General features: G+C 35.3%; 1 protein-coding gene across 2 annotated transcripts in view; it reads left to right on the forward strand.

The window, feature by feature from the left end:
• The window catches only part of STYX (serine/threonine/tyrosine interacting protein), a 26,298-nt gene that overhangs the window by 2,947 nt on the left and 13,083 nt on the right, over positions 1 to 10,268 (forward strand). For both annotated transcript variants that reach the window (XM_015570500.1, XM_015570501.1), the window contains 5 exons: positions 2,340 to 2,437; positions 7,568 to 7,628; positions 7,958 to 7,994; positions 8,490 to 8,529; positions 8,632 to 8,682. In XM_015570500.1, coding sequence (XP_015425986.1) covers positions 2,340 to 2,437; positions 7,568 to 7,628; positions 7,958 to 7,994; positions 8,490 to 8,529; positions 8,632 to 8,682 — 287 coding nt within the window. The remainder of the gene's footprint in view (positions 1 to 2,339; positions 2,438 to 7,567; positions 7,629 to 7,957; positions 7,995 to 8,489; positions 8,530 to 8,631; positions 8,683 to 10,268) is intronic.

A 10,268-nucleotide genomic window follows, 5' to 3' on the forward strand; every position in this document is an offset into this window, starting at 1 on the left:
TTCAATCAACAGCATTTAAAGTCAGCCATGTCTATCCATGAAAACATTTGTCAGTTTAGTTCCTCCAGTTTCATGCTGTCTGGAAACCTCATGAATTTTGCTGTCTCTTCCAGTTCTCTGAATTTCGCAAATCTTGAGAAGAACTGCTCAATAGTTGACTCGATGATGTTTAAAAACAGCTTTTGAAGGCTTTGACAGTCTATTCTGTCATCTTTTGGGAAATCTTTGATGTGCCTCTTGAAGTTGGGGAAATATCTAAATCTTCTACCATCCACATCCCTCTTAAAGATTTTCTGTTTCTTTTCAAAAACCTTTATGTAACCAAAGATAACATCAAGTGTCTTGCCAGTTCCTTGTAGTTTAACATTTATGTCATTCAAATGTTTGCAAAAATTGTAAATGGAAGGTTATAAGAGAGGGTTTCATGTGCCAGCAAAAGTTACCGGTGTGCCATGTGTGGCACGCATGCCAGGGGTTGCCCACCCCTGTCCTGTGGTGTCAAACTGAAATAGATTTCTTCAGTTACACAATTAAGAGTATAGATCTCATTTTAATATATGTAACAGTATCATTGCTACTTTCTAGAGAATTCAGCCCTATGAATTATGACAGTTCTACTAATTATTTTTGGATTAGAATATGAAACATTGCTGAAACCGGTTTGGCTCAGTGGATAGAGTGCCGGCCTGCGGGCTGAGAGGTCCCAGGTTCGATTCCGGTCAAGGGCATGTACCTGGGTTGCGCACACATCTCCAGTAGGAGATGTGCAGGAGGCAGCTGATCGATGTTTCTCTTTCATCGATGTTTCTAACTCTCTATCTCTCTCCCTTTCTCTCTGTAAAGAATCAATAAAATATATTTAAAAAAAAAGAATATGAAACATTGTATCACAAATGTTACCCCCCAAACTTTGCCTATTTAGAAGTCAGTATTCTTACCTACTTATAATAGGTTTTGTAAAAATGGTAGAATTTTCAACTTTCATGATATAATTTGATGTATTTGTGAATTTTGGGTGATTTAGAAGGTTTTTTGACCGTTGAGTCATCCTGGTCATTTTGATGGCCTGCCACTACGTTGGAAAGGATAGGTCAGACAACTGTAGATTTAAATGTGACTTACTTTGTAAAAGACAAACATAAAGTTATCGCCCAAATAATGTAGTGTTCACAAAATACTGGCCTTCAAGATGGTTTTAATTTTTTGTTGTATTCTCACTACCACTTCTACTGTCTGTCATATTAAATAATAAATATTTGTATATAGATCTATCTCTTCAAAAGCTTATATGGCAAATTTGATTATTTTTCACCCTGAGTCACCAATATTTCTTTTCATAACCATCATTCCAAAATATATAACAACAAAATAAAACATTATAAGGAGTTGCCTATTTTCAACTTTAGTAGAACTTTAAAACCCTGAAAGCTTTCATTAGATTCTATGAATTGTATTAATTCTGGCCTCTAGCACAAAAAGTATACTGGGAGAGGCCAGGAGTAATCTAGAGATTTTGACTCTGGTACTATATTATTAATTAAGTCAGCGATGTTGAACAACTATTTATGTCTTAATTCCCTCTAAAGAAAAACATACCATAGTCAATATATGTAACTACTATTTAATAAACACTTGACATGTGCTGAAGCCACACTACCAAACACCACATGTATTATCTACTTCTTATAACCACTTAGTGACTAGGTATTGTTTTCCCCATTTTCACATGAGAAAACTGAACTGCAGGGCTGGATATAAAGCTTGGGCCCTTATGACTCCAAAGTCCATGCTTTCAGCAACTGTATAGTATTGTTTTCCAAATAAATTATCTTTAAGCTCCCATCGAGCTCTAAGATTATAATTGTAAAATAGTCCTATTAGTCTTTTGAGGACATTTAATGTATTAATCTTGAATCATTGAAATCTCTTGCTGATCATTTCAGTTATATTATTTTTTCTATTGATTTCTAAAGAGAATGGAGGGAGGGAGGACAGGGTGAGAGAGATAGAAAGAGAAAGAAACATCATTGTGAGAGAGACATATCAATTGGTTGCCTTCCACACATGACCCTACTCGGGGTGGGGAACCTGCAACCAAAGTACATGCCCTTGACTCGGAATTAAACCTGCAACCCTTTAGTCCACAGACCGATGCTCTACCAATGAATAACTGGCCACAGCAATTATCTTAAAATTAGCTTTAATCCCCTTTATTTAAAGTTCAGATGTGTCTGTATTAATTCTAATGTTGAATTGTGTATTTTCAAACATCTATGTTACAGTAGGATGATGTTTGTATTTTAAACTGTTTCTCTCCCCTGCTGCTTCTTTTTTTATAGCTACCTATACTACAGAAACATGGAGTAACCCATATCATATGCATAAGACAAAATATTGAAGCAAACTTTATTAAACCAAACTTTCAACAATTATTTAGGTAAGATTATTGCTCTTATTTATTAAAATGTTACATGTAGCAAACATGTAATTGGTTTTTAATTCAAGTTGATTTTATTATATCAGACTTTCTTCTGTACATAGAGATGGGTTGTACAGCACATCATTTTAAAAATAGATGTCCTTTAAAATATTTTAAGTAAGTAATTCATGTACATAACTCAGAATTCTAAAGGTTTGAAATAATGTATATGAAAAGTAGGTTTTTCTATTCCTATTCCCTAAAGACTAAATTCCCTTCATAAAGACATCCAATTGTTACTTTTTTTTGAGTATCCTTCCAGAGTAATGTTACATATATAAGCAAATTCCTAAGGTAAACTATTTTTTTTACTCTGGCTTTTAAAAAATTGTATGTTTTTTGGAAGTTGCTGCATATCATTACTTAGAGCTGCATTATTCTTTTTATAAAAATATATTTGTATTGATTTCAGAAAGGAAGGGAGAGGCAGAGAGAGATAGAAATATCAAAGATGAGAGAGAATCATTGATAGGCCGCCTCCTGCATGCCCCCTACTGGGGATGGAGGCCGCAACCCTGGCATGTGCCCTTGACCAGAATCGAACCTCGGACCCTTCAGTCTGCAGGCTGAAGCTCTATCCATTGAGCCAAACCAGCTAGGAACTGCGTTACTCTTTTTAAGTTGTACAGTAATCTGTTGTATGACTACACTAAAATTTATTCAACTGTCTCCTATTGTTGGACATTTAGATTGTTTCCAGACTTGCTAATATAGCATATAGTCAGTTTCCCTGTACATGTCATTTAATTCATATGTAAGTATATCAGTAATTTGTAGAAGTGGAATTGCTAGATATGAGCATTTAAAATTTTAATAGGTGCTACAAATTGCCCTCCAGTGAGTTGGATCAGTCTGCATTTCCACTATGAAGTATATGAGAATAACTCTTTTTGGATCTCTCTTAAACAGAATTATAAAGCATTAAAAATTTTTCCAGATCTCCTGGATTAAAATGGTGTTTCATGTAATTTTAATTTGCCTATCTTATTTATTTTACAGTGAGTGCTGTTGAGCATCTAATAATATATAATTTCTTTATTTTAACTTTATTTTTAAAATTGAGTATACTACAAGCGGTACAACAATGGTATATAATGAAAGTAAGTCTCTTTCCTCCTCTAAACCCAGATACCTCACTTCTCTCCTGGGAGGCAGCTACTATTGAAACTCTTCCTTGAATATCATTCTAGAGATATTCTGTGTCTATATAAAAGCATATATGTTAAAAACATTTTAATGCTCTGCTTCATTGTTTATAAAAATGAAAGCAACCCGAATGTCCATTAGTATAAGACACTGTAAAATATATTGTGTGAACATACAATAGAATACTATAACCATGAAAAAGAATGAAATTTTTCTGTTATTATGCTACGTGAAATAAGCCAGTCAGAGAAAGACAGATATCACATGATCTCACTTATATGTAGGATCTAATGAACAAAATAAACTGACAAAATAGGACTACAGACGTGGGAGCATGGAACAAACTGACAGATTTCAAAGGGAAGTGGGGAGGGGCAACAGGAAGAGATGAACCAAAGAACTGATATGAATATATGCATAACCCTCAGACACAGACAATAGTGAGGTGAAGGCCTAGGGTCGGGTGGGAGCAGGGTGGAGGGGAGCACAGGAGGGAGTAACTGGGGGACATTTGTAATACTCTCAACAATAAAAATAAATTTTAAAATATTTAAATATTTATGTGTGTATTGATATGGAATAATCTCTAAGATTCATTAAAAGAAAAATCACCCTGGCGGCATTGCTCAGTGGTTGAGCATCGACCTATGAACCAGGAGGTCACAGTTCGATTCCCAGTTAGGGCACATGCCCGGGTTACAGCTTGATCCCCAGTGTGGTGCGTGCACGTGATTCTCATCATTGATGTTTCTATCTCCCTTTCCTTCTTCTTTTCTCTCTGAAATCGATAAAAAATTAAAAAAAAAAACAACCAAGGTACAGAACCATGTACACTCTCAGTGTGTTTAAAAATGTATACAAGGCATTAGGCATATAATGGGTGTCCCAAAAAATGTATATGCACTTTGGTTATAAAGTCAGTGTTTATTTAATTTTTTTTTTTTTTTTTCAGAGAAAAAGGGAGAAAGGGAGAAAGATCGAAACATCAATGATGAGAAAGAAATTGATCAGCTGCCTCCTGCATGCCCCACACTGGGGATCGAGCTTACAACACAGGCATATGCTCTCACTGGGAATCAAACCCGTGATCTCCTGGTTCATAGGTCAAAGCTCAACCACCGAGCCACGCTGGCCCAGCATAATGTCAGTGTTTATTAACAAACAGTTCATTTTCAAAATTTAAAAGCTTCTACAGAAATTAATAATTTTTTTTCAATGCCTGTTTTCAAACTGGACTGTTCTGGTCCAGGCACTGCTGATAACATGAACCAGTGGAATCACAAACCTCAAAGAATTGGAATTTCATTCGGAATTTGTGTGCCTTCAATTTGTCAGCTATTGCCGATTTTGTAACATAAACTTTATCCTGTCTGTATTCCCATAAAAAGTCTAGTAGTACTTTAGGATAAATTTTCTTTGTTCAAAGCTTAGTCTGGCTTCACCTATTATTTCAAATCAGGTAAACCTGAAAAGGAGTGAAAATTAAGTGAATTATCAGCTGTTAAAGTGTATATACATTTTTGAGACACCCTATATATTTTTGTATCTGCAAAGAAAATTTCTGGACTAAGACTAGAAACTTGACAGTGATTGCTTTTCAGAAGGGAAATTCAGGGTCTAGGATGTTAAAGGGATCTATTTTTCATTGCAAATATTTTTTATACTGACAGAACTTTTGACTGTGTACATATGTCTCAGTGAATAAAAATTAGTTTTTAAAAATAAATGTCTATATTTTAAAAATAAAATAGATTGAATTATTTCTAATTGTAAAATAAACACTTGTCCTTTATAGATACTTTGGAAAAACTGAAATGATATCAAGAAAAAATATTTAAAAACTCATTCATAATTCTACAACCTAGATGATATACTTTGGTTAACATTTTGTTATATTTCCTTCTAAATATTTCTTTATTGTATATGTGTATTATGTTTATACACACATAGACTTATGTATATTAGAGAAAATGAGTGTTATCATTTTACATTTGTTTTTAGTACCCAGAGCAGGTTCTTTATACTAATGGAAGAACTCTTTCTCCTTAAACTGAGTATTGTCTTATAGATTGACTAGAGACCCAGTGCACGATTTGTTCACTGGTGGGTCCCTCGGCCTGGCCTGTGCCCTCTCGCAATTCAGGACCCCTCGGGGGATGTCAGAGAGCTACAGGCCAGGCCGAGGGACCCCACTGGTGCACAATCAGGGCTGGGAAGGGACTGCAGGAGGGCTACAGGGTGTGTCCGGTCCGTCTTACCCAGTCCCGATTGGCTGGACCCCTGCAGTAAGCTAATCTACTGTTGGAGTGTCTGTTCCTTGGTGGTCAGTGCATGTCATAGCAACAGGTCAAATGGTTGAATGAACAGTCAGACACTTAGCATCTTAGGCTTTTATTATATAGGATAGTTCTAGTAGTGGTTTTTAAAAAATATATGTATGTATATGTTAATATATTTTTATTGATTTCAGAGAGGAAAGGAGAGGGAGATAGAAACATCAATGATGAGAATCATTAATCAGCTGCCTCTTGCACGCCCCCTTCTGGGGATCGAGTGCAACCTGGGCATGTGCCCTTGAGGGGAATCGAACCTGGACCCTTCAGTCCACAGGCTGACACTATCCACTGAACCAAAACAGCTAGGGGTACTAGTAGTTTTTGACATTCAAATTAGCATATAGTAAAATATTTTAGTTTAACTCTGAATTAACATTTTCTCCCTGAAGCAATGTTTTATACAACAGGTCTACCTAGTCATTCTAAGATACTGTTGTCAGAATCCTTATGGTTTTTACATTGGATTATCCTTGGATCCTGAGCTTCAACTTCTCTCTGATATGCCCTGAATTTATTGTTGTTTTACCATTAAAGAACTGTAATTTTTAAAACAATGCTAACTTAAAAATTAATTTCATAACTTATTTATAGTTATGTTAAGTAAACAGGTTAAGTTGGATAAATTAGAAATGGAAGTTTTTCACAAATAAAAAAAAGCCTACCATATTAATAATGTCTTATTTTAAATGTTTTCCAAAGCATAAATTCCAGGACAGGTGGTCTCTTGACTTTTTGCGCTACTGAAGGTTAGTTCAAACAGCGAATTTTTTACTCTTGGCTCCATCAGACTGCCTTTCATTTTGATTAGCTCCTTCTCTTTCAGACTTTAGGCTTCTTCTTTTTTTGGGCGGGGGGTGGGAGGGTGGAGGGCGCGAAGGGGCATGGGCCACAGGGCTGCAGGATCCGGTCGGGCTCCGGGTGCCCTGCGCCCAATCTAGGCTTCTTCTGAAGTGCTCTCTGTAGGGTTGTAAGGAGGAGTGGATTACAGGACCATTCAGAGAAGAATCATGTAGTCCTAGAGAAGTAGAAATAGAAGAGTAACAATAATAAATATAGGCACTTTTTGTCTTTATTTTCTAGGTCCATTCTGATCTGGAGGAAGGTCTTGTGATTTTTCTATTTTAACCAGATAAATTTTTAAAAATATTAACATATCAGAGAAATGTTCACATGTGTTATGTAAGGCTTTAGATGTTATGTATGCTGTCCAACTGGCGTTGCTCAGTGGTTGAGCATCAACCTATGAACCAGGAGGTCACAGTTCGATTCCCGGTCAGGGAACATGCCCGGGTTGGGGGCTCGATCCACAATGGGAGGCTTGCAGGAGGCAGCTGATCAGTGATTCTCTCTCATCATTGATACTTTTATCTCTCTCTCTCCCTCTCCCTTCCTCTCTGAAATCAATTTAAAAAAATACATATAAAAAATAATGTTATGTATGCTTTAAGCAATATATAATCTATGATCCAGTTCTTGGGAATATGTTACTTTGAAAGTTGTTTTGCATTCTTTTTATGGTTGTCTAGAAATTTTCAAAGTTAGGTTTTTAATACATAAAGAGAGTTTTGTTTGAAAGTGTGCTTACCACAAAATATTCTATTTTCAGATATTTAGTCTTGGATATTGCAGATAATCCAGTTGAAAATATAATACGTTTTTTTCCCATGGTAGGTATCAATATTTTAATATTACTTACAATGTATTCATAGTTTGACCTCTTAATTATGGTCTGAACTTTTTCTTTGTTATGGCTGAATTTGTGGTGGTACATATGTTTTTAAAATTTGAGAAATCACACTTTGAAATTATTAAATTTTAGCTCCTATATAACTTTTAAACTTCATATAGTATTTGAAATTATCTGAAAATTCTTGAATTAATGTAATTATTATTCATATAAATTAGCAGGAAATTGTTTTCAATATATTTTGTTCACTGTATTTTATGTTTATGTTAATCTATATGTTTTATTATAACACATTGTCTTTGCTTTCAGACTAAAGAATTTATTGATGGGAGCTTACAAACTGGAGGTAAATAATATTTACTTAGCTAATGTTTATATTTAGATTGTTTAGTTAATTTTTTAGTTAGTATTCATTTTATTTATTTACTTACTTACTTATTTTTAATCCTCACCTGAGGATATTTTTCCATTGATTTTTAGAGAGAGAGGAAGAGAGAAGGAAAGACAGAAATATTGATGTGAGAGAAATCCTGTCTGTTTTATATCCTAAAATATACAACATCTATTGGTTGTCTCCTGCACAAGCCTCTACTAGGGCCCAGGCCAGGGAGGAGCCTGCAACCTAGGTATGTGCCCTTGACCGAAATCAAACCCAGGACCCTTTGGTCTGCAGGCTGACGCTCTATGCACTGAGCCAAACCAGCTAGGGCAGTTAGTATTCATCTTAAATTCAGGATGTGAAAGTTGTAATTATATATAATGGACTGTTGGCAAGATTGTGTTTTCTTTACTTCTTGTTTTGTATTTTTCTATCAGAATAACTATTTCTTTTTTTTTTCAGGGAAAGTTCTTGTCCATGGAAATGCAGGGATCTCCAGGAGGTATGAAGTTAGAGATAATTTTTTTCTCTCTAACATTTAATTAATGAGTTGTGTTTTCTGTTTTTTGCTGTTGTTTTTTCTAAATTTTTTCCCCCTTTTCAGTGCTGCCTTTGTTATTGCATACATTATGGAAACATTTGGAATGAAGTACAGGTAAGAAAGTACTCAGAAACTGAGCCACAATTTAAATTATTATTAATTTAATGGAGAACTTGGGAGTTTAAAGTTAATATTCTTTTGATTTTGTTATCAAGTCATGTTTGATTAGGCAGGCTCTTGTACCAACTGCTTTGTCTCTTAACCTTTGCAGCTTGTCTCCCTTATCTACTTAAATTTTTTGTTTTGTTTTATGGAGGTACTGTTATTATTTTAAGAAGATAGTTATAGTAGTTATAGTTAGAATCATCCATGGAAGACTATTTACTGCTTAGGGAATTGGTTAGTATAAGTTTTAAAACACACACAGATGTTACTGCTTTCCTTCTTTAAAAGGCTAATTTATTATGTTTTTCTTTAATAGTAGTTGGATGAAAAATTACATAAGAATTGTTTTAGCTTCTCTTCATAATTCAGTGTAGTCTTTCTTATCCAGAATAGTATTTTCCATGCATATGCAAAGATAGAAAAGAGAGAGGAGAGGTCATGAGCTTCTTGGCCCAAAACAGAATATAAACCTGGCCATTGTGAATTGTTTCCTTTGTTAGTGTGTCTGGTTGCACAAGTTAGAAATCTTGTAATCATTGATACCTTCCCTTTTTTTATTCCCCTTCTCCCAAACTGATCTATTAACCAGTCCTATCTGTTTTATATCCTAAAATATACATTGAGTATCAATATATCTTTCCCTCATCATTTAATCCCCCCAATACAAGCTCAGTTGTATCTTCCTGGACTCCTCCAATAGGAGCCTTCTTACTGGTCTCCTGTATTCTTTTCTCCAGTCTGTTTTGTTCTTCACACTGTACTTGGAATGATCTTTTCAAAAGATAAATCTGATCTAAACATATAATCACCTTACCCCAAAAAGCTTTCAAAGGTTTCTAATTCTTAATAACTTAACCTAGCAAATGAAACTTGCATGGCATGCACCCACCAACCTCTCCATCATCTTTTTTTCAATATATTTTTTTATTGATTTCAGAGAAAAAAGGAGAGGAGCGATAGAAACATCAATTATGAGACAGAATCATTGATTGGTTGCGTCCTGCACGCCCCAAACTGGGGATCGAGCCCACAATCTGGGCATCTGCCCTGACCAGAAATTGAACCATGACCTCCTGGTTCTCAGGTTGATACTCAACCACTGAGTCATGCTGAGTCAGTTTTATACCATGTCCCCCATTACTCTCTATTTGAGCTATGTTCAGCATTGGATCCACATACCTGACACATAATAAACATTCAAATGCTTGGGGGTTTTTTGTTGTCATTTTCTTGTCAAATGACTTTACTTGAGGCAACAAATAAAATATAACTCAACAGGAGATATTACACTTGGAGGGAAAACATAGGGAAAAAAACCTTAAAGCCAAACATTCTTTCCAAGGCATAGCACTGGCATTTCCAGATTGATAGCAGAATGAGTATGTTTCCATGAAGCAAAATTGTGAGTCCAAAGTCTAGCTTTGAAATAGTTTTCCACTTCAACTCCATTTCTCAAGGCTCAGGGAACGATGCTTATGGTGTTTATCTGGGCCAGGTAAGCCAGTGACAACATAGGATGGCAGCCTGCGAATGTA

This window comes from Myotis davidii, unplaced genomic scaffold, assembly GCF_000327345.1.
Source record: "Myotis davidii unplaced genomic scaffold, ASM32734v1 scaffold847, whole genome shotgun sequence".
Taxonomy (NCBI): domain Eukaryota; kingdom Metazoa; phylum Chordata; class Mammalia; order Chiroptera; family Vespertilionidae; genus Myotis; species Myotis davidii.